This window comes from Abramis brama (genome assembly GCF_963993115.1).
Source record: "Abramis brama genome assembly, chromosome: 2".
In the NCBI taxonomy this organism is placed as follows: domain Eukaryota; kingdom Metazoa; phylum Chordata; class Actinopteri; order Cypriniformes; family Leuciscidae; genus Abramis; species Abramis brama.
In genome coordinates, this window is record NC_139964.1 from 7,801,814 (window position 1) to 7,818,370 (window position 16,557).

Genomic DNA, 16,557 nt, shown 5'->3' on the forward strand with positions numbered 1-16,557 from the left:
AGTGACATTTAGTAGCTTTTTTGTAATGTTCAGAGTTGATCAGTTTATCTGAATATTTTTGATTGTCACCATTGTTGAGATTCATACGCTGATTGTTGATAACTGTGTGTCACACTAAAGGCAAAATTTTTGTTCTCATGTTTGTTAAAATATTTTAACTGATCTTTATAATACTGCTTGATCTCATGCTGCAGTAACACAGAGTTTTTATATTATAAAAATTATATTATAGGATATTAATATATCAATGGAACAAAACAAATTTGTTATACAAATTACATCAGTGATTCAGGCAATAGCATTATGATTACATAACCATCAACACCTGATCTCATTTCACTTTAGCTTTCTTTGCTGCTGCAAATGTGCTTGACACACACACTGTCACAGCAGACAAAAAAAAAAAACACACAAAAACACAATAAGAGTTAAGAGCCCAACTAATGGAAACACTAATCACTGTTATGGTGACTTCAAATTAAACACATCTCAATAAGGAGTTCTAACAGAAATAAAGTCAGTCTGGTTAGTAATAAGTGAAGCTGGTAATGCTGTTTGTGGAGTTGTTTAATCCTCCTCTGCTGAGATCTTCACAGATTTAATGTCTTCTTTTCTCTTCAGTTGATTTCATCTGAGGCTGTGGCTGAAGTCAGTTGTAGTTCTTGTGTTTCTGCTCATCTTTTTTTCTGTTCTCTTCAGAGCTGTAAAGTCCAGGTTCAGAAAGTAAAAGTCCTCCTCAGAATTGTGTTCCAATCACCTGGATTTGCTAATTAGCAGTTTTTCAGCCAGGAGATAGAAATCAGCTGACTGAGTTAATGGGTGGAATAAACATATGGCAGGACTTCTACTTTCTGACCCCTGGACTATACAACTCTGTGTGTGTGTGTGTTTTGCACATAAAGAAACAAGCAGTAATTGTGCCATGCCTGTCAGGAGTGCAGAATGTGCCTTTAAAACTGATCATATTTCTCAGAGACTGTCATCACCTCGGCTTTCCTAAAAGTTTTGACCATCAGCGCCTACTGAATTCCGCTCGTGTGTTTTTGGTGCAAGGGAGAAATCACATCTGCTTCAGAGACAAGGTACATAATACATAAGATCAGTTGGCACTTTTTTCTCTTCTAATGATCACTGAATACTTTAATACTTTTAGCCTGTTTGAAACACTGCAGTGTCACATCCAAACAAATCCTATGATACTGCACAGTAAATTCCCCGGTGTTAAATTTAACACCGCTCGGTGTTTATATGGGAACCACCAGCAGGGTGTTAAAAGTAACACTGAAGCAGTGTTAGAGTTAATGAGATAATTAAGTGATTAATTAAGTGATGATTGAGCATTGAAGACACCTGATGATAACAAGCAGAATCACTGAAGAAAAGAGAAACACAAGAATTACAACTGACTTCCGGAGATGAAATCAGATGAGGATAAAAGACGACATTAAATCTGTGAAGATCTCAGCAGAGGAGGATTAAACAACTCCACAAACAGCATTACCAGCTCCACTTATTACTAACCAGGGGTGCGTTTCCCGTACAACAACGTAACTCGCTGCTTAACTACCATAGTACGATACATCGTTGAAGAAATCAACTAGATAGTCACGACTGTTTCCTAAAACCGTATTGTCACAAAGTGGTCGTTCAACCACGTTGATTTATGACATCACGCACATGGTGGTGTAATAACTACTGTTAATGAAACTGTTTGAGATCGAATTAAATGCTATGTTTTGATATAAATTACGGACATGACATCTGAACTATTTCTTACAGACTATTTCTCATTTTTCTCAGTTGTTTTGCTTTATTTCCAGATTCAATCATAGACTCGTTCTTACATTGTAGAGCACGTTCACACATGCGCACTCTTTAAAATCCGAGCTTTAAATCTCTTGACAAACTAAAGACGTAAATGACATTTGCTTGTATTATAAATAAAAGACACAGGTTATACTGAATGTCAGCTTGCTTATTTTGCTCAAGATAAGGATTTATTATGTCCACATGTCATGCAAGAAACTATGCTTTTGTAGCGCCGAAGGGGTGGGTTTTGTTATTTTGGACTCAATTATAATTACAACACCGACTACGCCACCATGGAAATTTCACCCAGGGAAATAATGGTCCAAAAAGGACACACAGGTTCGTTCCCACAAAGATACAGCAGAGACGTGAAAATAAAGAAAATAACAATAATACTTTATTTATAAATAGAATAAAAGATCCACACACAGTTCAACACACAAGGGATGAATATGGCTTCAAAATCAAAACAAAACTAAAGGAAAATAAACAAAACCAATCAGACAATCAAAGGTAACATGTCAGATGGCAGGGTGAAATAACAAACCTACCCAATTCCACTTCACTACGCATTTCAAATGTACACTAATGTACTCACTTCACCACAAGCACACGTACATTCAGGTGACAGAAAATTTAGAAGAATCAAATCACTCAGTGAACAAGGGTACCCATTAACTTGGACCTAGAGTGGTCAGCACTCCTTCCTAGCCAGTCCAACAAAATTAACAAATTAAACATCAAATTATCACAAATCAAATCAATAAACCAAAGAAAAAAAAGAAAAAAAAAATACAAAGTTGATCAAAATACAAAAGCAACAAAATAACAGATGCAATCACATTACATATGATCCATTACCAATATACACACACAAAAGATACACTCCATAAGGTCACACAGACACACACACACACACAAAACAGTAAACTAACACACTCAGACAACTCGCATCAACTTATGAGTTCACACACATACACACACATCCAACAGTTAACAAACACACTTAGACAACTCGCATCAACTTATGAGTTCATTCACACAACGATAAATATACCATACAAACCCCACAAACACAATCTTACAGTTGAAACAGTGCAGAGGTGGCCAAACGGCCACACGGATTAATACTCGGGTCTCACAATCTCCCGATGTCAAGTTCACTTGATGAGGGCTGGTCTAGCAGGCGCAAATGAGGCGAGGCAAGACGGAATGTTGCGGCAATGCGCAACAAAGAAGGTGCTCAAAACAACAAAGGGAAAGACAAAAAAGGAAGGGGAAACCAGGTCACGGTCCCAATCAGCTGTCTGTGATCACACGGACTTATTACCAGCTCTTGGCCTGTTGTTAGCAAATCAGCCCTTCCAACATCAGACCAAGATGGATAAACACAGCCCGGGATGCATACTAAAACAAACAGAGCGCATACAGCCAACAGCTCGCCCCGAATTAAATATTTATTTTTCCATGGTAATATACCCAAATTCTGTACGGCTCAGCTCAAAGATCCCAATGCAGGAACAGCTCAGAAAGACGGTGTCCAAGTTTGCAGCAGTCAACACGCTTCCCAACAAATTAGTGATGAGTCGTTCATGAACGATCCGTTCATTGCGTTTGTCACGTGATAAATGAACGAAAGACTCGGAAAGTAAAGTAATTATTTATGTTCCCTGTAAATTATTTTTGACTGCATTATAATGATTTCTTAATTCAGAGTATGATCAAGATTGCGTAGGTGAATGTGTTCAGGGAATTTGCCTGTTAAAAGTATAATATTTAAAGCCCCTTAAATGAACGAAATGACTCGAAAAAAGATTCATTCATTTTGATGAACGAGATCGAACATGAGAGCCAGTAAAATGATCCGAACTTCCCATCACTACAACAAATGCAGGAACATTCCTTGTACATATGCAGCACACCTGGATCTAATTAGGTGATTACCATTCAGTTAGTACTCAGGTTGTTACCAAATTAACTAGGCAGCTATGCCTGCTACACTTCTAACCACAGCTTGAGAGCTGTCGTTCCAACCACACAACTTTGCGATTCTGTTTGCGAATGTTCGTTATAACGATGGTTATAATGAAAGAGAGTGGACTAGATCAGGGTTGGAGCTAAACTCTGCAGAGCTGTGGCCCTCCAGGACCGAGTTTGCCCATCCCTGATCTAGCCCACTCTCTTTGTTTCTTTCACAGGTGGCAGATAACATTTATGACATGTTTCACACCCGATACAATCTGTATTGCCAAGCCTACCAGCACAAGATTGTTCATATCATTGAAGAAAGGTGTGTTTAGTCTTTCAGAGAGTGGATATTAAATTTTCTGTTTTTTTTTTTTTGTTGTTGTCATTTTCATCATTCATTTTTTATCTCCTTGTTTACCTTATTCAGGCACAGCTTAAGTTATTTACAGGTGCATACTTTTGCTTTGTACTTTAGAATTTCAGACACTCTTATAGAAGCTAACGACCACCTTGAGATCTCGAGCATTGCAGGCCTCCTTTCACAAAATGATGTCGAGCAGCAGATCAATAGGATTACAGCAAACATTGCAGCAAATGAAGAAGAGAATGAGAAGTCAGCAGACATAAATCATAGATTCTCTGAACTAACAGGTCAGTTGAAAACATGGGTAGAAAAAAACAATGATTGTAAAGTTCTTAGTAATATGATATATTTATTATTATACCATGGTCTGTCGGAAGACTTGATTCTGATTGGCTGGAAGGTGTGCAATAAAACATTTTAATGCATTTTAATCACCGTTTTATAATGTGCTGTTGTCATTGAAGTGTTTACACACATATGCCATTCGCAAACAGAGATTAACTGTTTTGAAGTAATTAAACTCACAGCATCATTGTTAATAGAGAGAGACGCTGAACAGACACAGGTGCAGATTGTCAATGCTGGCAAATGACCATGGTATAAACAGAATAATCCACGGCTAGCTGTGCATTAAATGATTTTTATTTACTTTGTGGATGCAACCACTTTACCTCTATGTCGTACATTAGGGCTGGGCGATATATCGCACGATATTGTTATGCGCATCTCGTTAGTAAAGCCGGTTCCTTGATTAGTAGTAAATCACCATCACCTGCTTTCAGATGGAGCGGCATTTACTACAAAGAGCCGTAGTTAACTGACAAGCTGAGCCATATCGCATTAATATCGAGGACGTATCGCCAGCGATATTTAATGTGATATGGCTCAGCTTGTCAGTTAACTACGGCTCTTTGTACACAGCAAAAACTCCAGTGTTAAATTAACACTCCTGGGAGTGTATGAGTCCACACTCAAGAGTGTTTAAGTTAATGAGATAATTAAGTGATTAATTTGGTGATGATTGAACATTATTGAAGACACCTGATGTTAACAAGCAGAATCACTGAAGGAGAAAATCTCAAATTGTAAGCCACCGTTATGACGATCAATGGTTGCTTTAGTTGGACTCTTGACCCATATATTATTAACTTTAGATTTTGTTTGGCTGTTGTATCTGAGTTATAACTGCCAGATGAACAAAGAAAAAAAAGTGATCTGATGGTGTTGGTTATATTATGACAATCATCATTTGATCTTGATCACTGAACTCATTAAAATCCTTCTTTCTGACTTTGATTTATGTTGTTGGTTACAGCATAACTGTGAATCTGCATAAATGCCCAGATTTTTTGATATAATAAAGGATTTCTTAAAAGTTGTTTAAAAAAAAATCATACTTTTAGGCACACACAGACGTCAAGATTCAGTCTATGCATCTCAACAATGGTGAGGAGCAGAATATTAAATTAGGAAAAGTAAATTACATAGACAATTCAGATCATAATTTATTCATACCGCAATGCATGATGGGAGCCATTATTGAGTTGTGATTGGTGGCAGCCACTGCAACATGCTTTATTATTGTCACCATTGTTGAGATTCACAGGCTGATTATTGATGTCTGTGTTTTAAATGAATTTATCCGAATGTCTTTTGATCAGAACAATGTTTATTAAATATTTTGAATTATACGTAAAGTACTGATAATCGTAGGCTGAAAAATCACAAAACTGCTGCTAACAAGTTAAACCAAACTATCTCAATAAGTTTCCTTTTTCAGATCACAGCATGATTATGTCAAAACATAACCAACACTATAAAACAAAATTTTACTTTGTTCATTTAACTGTTATAAATCAATAACAGCAGACAAACAACAGTAAATATTAAATTAAACATATAATGGTCTAGAGCCCAACTAAAGCAAACACCCATCACCTTAATGGTAACTTACAATTTGTGATTTTCTCCTTCAGTGATTCTGCTTGTTATCATCAGGTGTCTTCAATAATGCTCAATCATCACTAAATTAATCACTTAATTATCTCATCAGCCCTAAATGCCGCTTCATCTGAAAGCAGGTGATGGTGATTTACTACTAATCAAGGAACCGGCTTTACTGACAAGATGCGCATAACAATATCGCGATTTAAATCGCCCAGCCCTATCGTACATTAAAATCGTTTAATGCACAGCTAGCCGTGGATTATCCTTTACACTGTAAAATCCAACAGTATGTAAATATCACTAAAAAGCAGAGGTGGAAAGTCCAGGGGTCAGAAAGTAAAAGTCCTGCCATATGTTTATTCCACCCATGAACTCACACAGCAAAAACACCACTGTTAAATGAACTCTCCTGGGAGTTTATTTGGCTCCAGACTCAAGAGTGTTAAAGTTAATGAGATAATTTAGTGATTGATTGAGTGATGATTGAGCATTATTGAAGACACCTGATGTTAACAAGCAGAATCACCAAAGGAGAAAATCTCTTTTTTTAAGACACCGTTATGGTGATCAGTGTTGGCTTTAGTTGGGCTCTTGACCCTTAAACAAATAATGTTAGATTTAGTTTGGCTGTTGTAGAGTTGTTACTGATGAACAAAGAGAAAAGTTGATCAGGTGGTGTTGGTTATGTTTTGACATAATCATCATTTGACCTGAATCACAAAATTCATTTAGAGAGTTAGGTTTACCTTGTTGATTACAGCAGCCTGTGAATCTACAGTATACTATTCTCAGCATTTTCAATATAATCCAAAAGATTTTGTAAAAGTTGTTCTGATCAGAAGACTTTGAGAAAGTATTTTATTTGGACACACAGACATCAAGAATCAGCCTGTGATACTCAACAATGGTGACAATAATAAAGCATGTTGTAGTGCATTCTGGGTGCCACCAATCAAAACTCATTCATGGCTCCCATCATGCATTGCGGTATGAATGAATTATGATCTGAATTGTCATAGTAAGTTCCTTTTCCTAATTGAATATTCTTTTTGTCACCATTGTTGAGATTCATACACTGATTATTGATGTCTGTGTGTGGCTGAAATAAATATTTTTTGTTTTGTTTGTTATATATCAGAACAACTTTTAAGAAATCATTTTGATTATATTGCAAAATCTGGATCTTATTCTGCAGTATCACAGTGATGCTGTAATGAGCAATATACATTTAAGTCAGAGATTAGACTCTAAATGAGATCAGTGATTCATGTCAAATGATGATAATGTTAAAATATAACCAACACCACCTGATCAGCTTTTCTCTTTGCTCATCTGGCTGTCATAACTCAGATACAGCAGCCAAACAAGATCTAAAGTTAAACATTTAAAGGTCAACTGCCCAACTAAATCAAACACTAAAAAACAACTAAAATTGTGATTTGTTAACATCAGGTGTCTTCAATAATGCTCAATCATCACTCAATCAATCACTTAATTAGCTCATTAACTTTAACTGAGTCTGGAGCCAAATAAACTCCCAGGAGAGTTCATTTAACACTGGAGTTTTTTGCTGTGCAGCTGATTTCACTAATTAGTTCTCTCTCCTGCTGAATTAGCAAATCCAGGTGATTGGAACAAAATACTGAGAAGGACTTTTACTTTCTGAACCTGGACTTTACATCTCTGCTAAAAAGTGTTAGAATCAATGTCTTAACTTAATTGTAAAATGTCTAGTAATCTGTACCATTCTAATACTATGCCTTGTTTACTCATAAACCCAAGTTCAGATTAATTGATTGGTTTGAATGACATTTTGTCAAGAAAAAAAAAAAAGCTGGGGCAATTCTTAAGACTTTTCACTAATTTCCTCCACATCTTCACTTATTACATTCACTCATTTATGTGAAAAAAGCCAAAGTCATCTTGAATGTTGAATTGTCAATACAACAGAAAACATTTGAGAGAACGTTATGGTGATCAGTGTTCCCTTTGGTTGGGCTCTTGGAACTTCATAGGGCTGGGCAATATATCGCACGATATTGTTATGCGCATCTCGTCAGTAAAGCCGGTTCCTTGATTAGTAGTAAATCGCCATCACCTGCTTTCAGATGGAGCGGTGTTAAATTAACACTCCTGGGAGTGTATATGAGTCCACACTCAAGAGTGTAAAGTGTTAAAATATGAGTGTTAAATTAACACTCAAGAGTGTTAAAGTTAATGAGATAATTAAGAGATTAATTAAGTGATTATTGAGCATTATTGAAGACACCTGATGTTAACAAGCAGAATCACTGAAGGAGAAAATCACAAATTGTAAGTTACCATTGTGGTGATGGGTGTTTGCTTTAGTTGGGCTCTAGACCATTATATGTTTACTTTAATTTTTACTGTTGTTTGTCTGCTGTTATTGATTTATAACAGTTAAATGAACAAAGTAAAGTGTGATCTGATAGTGTTGGTTATGTTTTGACATAATCATGCTGTGATCTGAAAAATGAAACTTATTGAAATAGTTTGGTTTAACTTGTTAGCAGCAGTTTTGTGATTCTTCAGCCTACGATTATCAGTATTTTACTTATGATTCAAAATATTTAATAAACATTGTTCTGATCAAAAGAATTTCAAATAAATTCATTTAAACACAGACATCAATAATCAGCCTGTGAATCTCAACAATGGTGACAATAATAAAGCATGTTGCAGTGGCTGCCACCAATCACAACTCATTAATGGCTCCCATCATGCATTGCGGTATGAATAAATTATGATCTGAATTGTCTATGTAATTTACTTTTCCTAATTGAATATTCTGCTCGTCACCATTGTTGAGATGCATAGACTGAATCTTGACATCTGTGTGTGCCTAAAAGAAAGTTTTTTTTTTTTTTTTTTAATGCCGCTCCATCTGAAAGCAGGTGATGGTGATTTACTACTAATCAAGGAACCGGCTTTACTGACGAGATGCGCATAACAATATCGTGCGATATATCGCCCAGCCCTAGAACTTCATTTATATTATTGTAATTCTCTTCATATTGATGCAGCAATAGATCACAGTTATTTGATTTCAAAGAAAGGGAAGTTATGTTATATATATATATATATATATGTGTGTGTGTGTGTGTGTGTGTAAATATTATATATCATTTCCCTTTCTTTGAAATTAAATAACTGTGATCTATTGCCGCTATTACTATTGCCCTTTTCATTGGGTTGATACAATCCTCCTATATTTGTGACAATATCTTGCAATTGATCATGCTTGAGTCACACACAGACTCTTTTATACTTTCTAGAACTATACTAACTAAGCATTTGTCATTACAACATACTATACATATTTTACTGGGTTTAAGGCAATCAGTTTGCTTGCATTTTTAAAGTAAGTCTAACTAATTACATTTTACAGTGTACAGTGTTTCTACTCGGTTGTTTTCACACCATATGGCATTTAAAGCAAGTTTAATTGTTCAGAGACCATGAATAAAGTAAAATAAAAACTGTTCTCATTCCATCAGATCACATCTTTGAAAGGATCTTGTACTCCATTGAAGACGAGCTGGCAGCCGCCCGAAATAAACTTGAGGATGTTGTCAAGAGATGCCTGCCAAAGTGTGTGGGAGAAGCCAGACTAGAAACTGAAGGGAGCCACCAGGTCTTAACGGTAGGAGAGAACTGAGAAAACATATGTCATTTAATGTCATTTAATATGACATTGTGCAAAAGATTTCACACTTACTACAAATCAATGCCATTGATGTAATACATTTATACAACAGATTCTCTCGAAAGCAATTAATGAAAATCAAAATGATGAGTTCAAATTAAAATCAAAATATATCTTTTTACTTTGAATTCTGCTTGCTTTAGATAAGTGTTATTGTGAGGAGCTTAAAATACTATTATTATAATTAAATGTCATCTTCTTGTGTTGCTGGGTGCAAGAATCGACAGAGTACAGGCTCCAATTTGAAATGTTTTCTAAACTATTGTGATTATTTGTGAATCATCTATGATTGTATAGCTTACATTGTTGTGTTTGATTGTGACTAGACTTTTTGAAGAACCTGGTAAGAAAGGAATAATCAAATACATAGATAAAAATGAATTTGCTGTATCTGGAATTTTTATTTCTAGAAAATATTCACACATGGTCGTCTTCTGGCCTTGGCGCTGGCTAGGCGGAGCTTTGGATCATACCACACAACACAAGACTTGTTGTACATGACCATTCAGCACATAGTTATAGGCATCTAAAGATTTATATGCCCTCAATTTATCTTTACGCCCAGTTTCTCTATCGGGTAGGTGTAGAAGTCAGGCCACTCAACTGAGTTAGTGTTTACGTTAATCCTGTCAGATCAATCCATCCATTGAGTGAGCGTGTACGGGTCAGCCAATCTGGTTCCGTCCGTTAAAATTAACTTTTGCAAATAACAATCGCAGTCCTGGACAGTGAGTGACCTTATAAATTAAGATAAAATTGGATTTTCTCCAGTCATTGTTAAAAAACAAGCTAACAAAACTTGCAAATTAGCGTTAGTGAAGCGGCCAGAGGGATCATTCTGCCTCCACCTAAGCTCCGCCCACATAAAAACGTCACCATGTTTACTAACTTAAAAGGAGTCTATAAATTGACACACTAATGAACACCTGATAAGCAGAATCACTGAAGGAAAAAAGAAAAAGGAGAAACACAAGAACTACAACTGACTTCCAGCCACACTGAGTTACAAACAAGCAGAGTTGTAAAGTCCAGGGGTAAGAAAGTAGAAGTCCTGCCATATGTTTATTCCACCCATGAACTCAGTCAGCTGATTTCACTAATTAGTTCTCTCTCCTGCTGAATTAGAAAATCCAGGTGATTGGAACAAAATACTGAGGAGGACTTTTACTTTATGAACCTGGACTTTACACCTCTGACTACATGTCAGCCAAGAGCAAAGAAATAAACCAGAACTGGACCTTATCTGAGCCACAAAATCTGTGTATATTAAATATGGAGTAATTTCAGCCTTAATAAGCCTGTTAACAAGCAGAATCACTGAAGAAAGAAGAGAACAGAAAAAGAGACGAGCAGAAACACAAGAACTACAACTGACTTCAGCCACAGCCTCAGATGAAATCAACTGAAGAGAAAAGAAGACATTAAATCTGTGAAGATCTCAGCAGAGGAGGATTAAACAACTCCACAAACAGCATTACCAGCTTCACTTATTACTAACCAGACTGACTTTATTTCTGTCAGACGTCTACAAAAGTTTTTATTGAGAATTAACAGAGGTTTAACTGGTTCATTTGAAGTCACCATAATAGTGAATAGTGTTTCCATTAGTTGGGTTCTTAACTCTGATTATATATTATGTCTTCTTTGGCCGCTGTGACAGTGTGTTTGTCAAACACATTTGCAGCAGCAAAGAAAGCTAAAGTGAAATGATATCAGGTGATGATGGTTTCCTGTTGATGGTTTTATAATCATCACGAAGTATCCTGCTCCACTGATACTTTTGAAATCTAACAATTGTGTTGTTCCATTAAAATTTTCACATCACAAATCGTGTGTTACTGCAGTATGAGATACAGCAATACTAGAAGAATCAGTTAGAAGAATTTCATAAACTTAAGCACTAAATGTTAATCTACTATGACAAACATCAATAATCAGCGTATTAATCTCAACAATGGTGACAATCACAAGTACCTTGCTGCAATGCATGCTGGGTACCAGCATAGTACAAAACTCCCAGCATGCATTGCAACATGAATAAATTATGCAGCTGAATTGTCTTATTATTTTGTTTAATTTTAAATATTTGCTTTTATTTTTTGCTGTTGTTTTTGTAGTGACATTAAGTAGCTTTTTTGTAATGTTCAGAGTTGATCAGTTTATCTGAATATTTTTGATTGTCACCATTGTTGAGATTCATACGCTGATTGGTGATAACTGTGTGTCACACTAAAGGCAAAAATTTTGTTCTCATGTTTGTTAAAATATTTTAACATCTTTATAATACTGCTTGATCTCATGCTGCAGTAACACAGAGTTTTTATATTATAAAAATTATATTATAGGATATTAATATACCAATTGAACAAAACAAATTTGTTATACAAATTACATCAGTGATTCAGGCAATAGCATTATGATTACATAACCATCATCACCTGATCTCATTTCACTTTAGCTTTCTTTGCTGCTGCAAATGTGTTTGTCACACACACTGTCACAGCAGACAAAAAAAACACAAAACACACAATAAGAGTTAAGAGCCCAACTAATGGAAACACTAATTTTGCTTTTCCTTTACAGCTTTACGAAGCGAAAGAATTACTTCCTGTTGACGAATGCGCATGCGTCGCGTCTGAACGTGTTGTTGTCTTTGGAGCTCTATCGATTTGATTTATAATTCTTGATTTTCTCTTTAAACTCACTTAAAACGAACATTTTCTACTTTTCCTCACTGAGAAGCACTACTTCTCACACCTCATAGTTACAACGCGGACTGTTGAGCAGACGCGTCTCAAGCCTTTTTGTGATCCAACGCTGGATACTCTTATAGGTTACGTCCGTGGATCACGGCTGAACACGCGTTTCCCGGCGATTCCATCGGCGATTCCACGCGTTTCCTGGTGCACTTTCCTGGTGCTCGTGTTTCTGAAATCGCTGCTCGCGTTCCCGAGATTCTGAACGATGACGAGCGCGTCGGAACTGTGGTCCTGCACGCGGGAGTGAACGACATCAGGCTGCGTCAGACGGAGATTCTGAAAAAAGACTTCAGGAATCTGATCGATACGGTACGCAGCACATCGCCCGAAACAACGATTATTGTGTCAGGACCGCTTCCCACGTACCGACTAGGACATGAAAAGTTTAGTAGATTGTTCGCGCTAAATGAATGGTTAATGTCATGGTGCAGTGAGCAGAAATTGCTCTTTCTAAATAATTGGAATCTGTTTTGGGAGCGTCCTAGGCTTTTCCGTGCTGATGGCTTACACCCAAGCAGATTCGGAGCAGATCTTTTGTCGGATAACATCTCCAAAATGTTAAATACCTTTTGACTAGTAACCAAAAGTCCAAATCATAGTCTCTGCTGCACCAATTTAACTGATATAAATACTAGTGTTGAACATTGCATAGAAACTGTGTCTATTCCTCGTTTAGTGAGACCAAATAATAAATCTACTGCAGGATCTAGGAACAATCTAATTGTTATTAAACCAGAAAATGTTGCTATTAGTAAACAAAAACAATTTTTAAAGCTAGGTCTTCTAAACATTAGTTCACTCGCATCTAAGGCAGTTATTGTAAATGAAATAGTCACAGATAATAGCTTCGATGTACTTTGCCTTACTGAAACCTGGCTTAAACCAAATGATTATTTCGGTCTAAATGAGTCTACTCCATCTGGATACTCCTATAAGCACAAGCCCCGTCTGATTGGTCGTGGCGGCGGTGTTGCAACAATCTATAGAGATATTCTCAATGTTACTCAGAAAACGGGTTATAAGTTTATTTCGTTTGAAGTACTTGTACTAAATGTTACGCTCTTAGATGTTAGAAAAACATCCCTATTATCTCTAGCCTTGGCTACCGTATATAGACCGCCTGGGCCTTACGCTGATTTCCTAAAAGAGTTTGCAGATTTTCTCTCAGACCTATTAGTCAATGTCGATAAAGCATTAATTGTTGGAGATTTTAACATACATGTAGACAATCCAAATGATGCGTTAGGGGCTGCGTTTACAGATTTATTAAACTCCTTTGGGGTCAAGCAAAACGTCACCGGACCAACTCATCGTCTTAATCACACACTCGATTTAATTATATCATATGGAACCGATCCAACTGATATAGATATCATTCCACAAAGTGATGATGTCACTGACCATTACATGTTAACTTGCATATTACGTACTGCTGTAATATGTCATGCGGCGCCGCGTTATCAACCAGGCAGGACAATCGTTCCATCCACCATAGATAATTTCTCAAATTGCTTATCTAATCTGTCTCATCTGCTGCCTGAACCCAAACAAACAGATGAACTAGAAGAACTAACTAGCACTATGAGCACCATTCTCTCTAGAACATTGGATGTTGTTGCACCTATTAAATTAAAAAAGGTCAGAGAGAAAATTAAAGCACCATGGTACAATAATACTACGCATGTTCTAAAGAGAGAAACCCGTAATTTAGAGCGTAAATGGAAAAAAACTAATTTAGAGGTCTTTAGAATCGCGTGGAAAGACAGTATGTCACGTTATAAAAAGGCCCTAAAAGCGGCCAGGGCTGAGCACCTCCGCAAACTAATAGAAAATAATCAAAATAATCCTAGGTTTTTATTTAACACCGTGGCTAGACTAACAAATAAACAGACGTCACCCGAACAAAATATCCCGTTACAGTTTAGTAGTAATGATTTCATGAACTTCTTCACTGAGAAAATAGAAAACATCAGAACCACAATTGTAAACGTTCAATCTTCAATCGCGCCTTATAATTCAGCCTCAATTATCACCCCTCAAGAACAATTACAATGCTTTACAACTATAGAACAAAAAGAGTTAAATAAACTTATCACTTCATCTAAAACAACAACATGTTTATTAGATCCTATACCAACTAAATTACTGAAAGAAGTGTTACCTGTAGTGGAAGAGCCTCTCCTCAATATTATTAACTCATCTTTATCTTTAGGTCATGTTCCTAGAACATTTAAACTGGCAGTTATAAAACCTCTCATTAAGAAACCACAATTAGATCTTAATAATCTAGCAAATTATAGACCCATTTCAAATCTTCCATTTATGTCTAAAATATTAGAAAAAGTGGTGTCCGCTCAACTGGGCTCTTTCTTACAAGAAAATGATTTTCTATGAAAAGTTTCAGTCTGGATTCAGACCGCATCACAGCACTGAAACTGCGCTCGTTAAAATCACAAATGATTTACTTTTAGCTTCTGACCAACACTGTTAGACCTTACCGGGGTTTTTTACAGTAAAATACTGGCAACACTGTTGCCAGTAAAATACTGTTAATTGTACAGTTCTTTACTGTAATCTAGTTTGTTTCTGTAAAAATGTACTAAATTTATAGTTAACTAATTACACTTGCAGAAACCGACTGCCTTAAATTGACCAACTGTCATTTAAATGTATTAACTTAAATTTATAATGCATTAATAATGTGAGCAAAGTATTACTGTGAACTTCTTTCATTTGAGACCACTAAAAAACTATTGCACATAAAGAGATTTCCACTGGATCAGCAACTACACAGTCACCGCCTGTTAAATAAAGCAACATGCAACATATCATCAATGTTTGTAGATCTTCTCCTGGACTGAAGCACAGGCTCTACTCTTCTGCACAATGGTGACCCAAAAAATTAATTTTACAGTAAACTACTGGCAACAGTGTTGCCAGTATAAACCTGTTTTATAACTTACAGTTTATTACTGTTAAAATACATTTTGTGGGTGTGTCTTTTTTATCTTACACAGTTAACCCTTTCAACCCCACAGGAAAATCCACACTACGAGTAAAAAGTAACGATGCAGTGAGATAATTAAGGGAATATGTAAGTGATTGTAAGCAGAATCACTGAAGAAAAGAGAAACACAAGAACAAAAAATAGAGAAACACAATAACTACGACTGACTTCCAGCCATTACACATTATAACACTTATTATTAACCAGTATGACTTTATTTCTGTCATACAGAAGTTGTTATTGAGATGTTTAATTGAAAATGTTTGGCTTGAAGTTACCGTTATAGAGATCAGTGCTTGCTTTAGTTGGGATGCTGATGCTAAAACATTAGTTTTTCTTTTGCTGCTTGAGCTGTGTTTTTGCAAGTCACACTTGTGCACACACAGTTTATGAATGACCGCAGTTATAATGATTATGATGACAAAATCATCATATTGCCTGTTCATTCACTAAGGAATTCATTCTCACTTATTCAGAGTTTAATCCTCAAGTAAAGTGTTACATTAGCACCACTGTGAAAACGCAGCAATAAGATACAATGACTCTTTTTTTTTAAACACATGATGCATAACCAGAGAAAAAGAGCTACACTGTGTTTTAGAAACACAGAGATATCACAATTTAGCACATGAATCTCAACAATGGTGGCAATATTTCTTTTTTATTATTATTCATGCAGCAGTGCATGCTGGGAGTTTTATATTATCCTGGAACCCAGCATGCATTGCGACATGAAACTTTTCACCATTGTTGAGATTCATATGCTGACTGTTGATATCTGTGTGTGTCTGAGCCAAGCAGGAGTAAAATAAAATTGAATGCACTATATGATTACAATATTCTTCGGAAGACCTGATTACAGAAATATTGATTTCATTTAGTAGAATCACAGATATATGCTAAATATGAGATAACTATAATTTCAATGATTATATACAGGAAAAATCTGAAAATCAGGCATGTCCAGGATGATTGT

General features: G+C 36.1%; 1 protein-coding gene across 1 annotated transcript in view; it reads left to right on the plus strand.

Annotated features, from left to right (window-relative positions):
• The window catches only part of LOC311069842 (deoxynucleoside triphosphate triphosphohydrolase SAMHD1-like), a gene marked incomplete at its 5' end in the record, with an annotated part of 69,618 nt that overhangs the window by 29,296 nt on the left and 23,765 nt on the right, over nt 1-16,557 (plus strand). Inside the window, 3 exons of the mRNA XM_084093326.1 lie at nt 974-1,082; nt 4,110-4,428; nt 9,607-9,752. Coding sequence (XP_083949452.1) covers nt 974-1,082; nt 4,110-4,428; nt 9,607-9,752 — 574 coding nt within the window. The remainder of the gene's footprint in view (nt 1-973; nt 1,083-4,109; nt 4,429-9,606; nt 9,753-16,557) is intronic.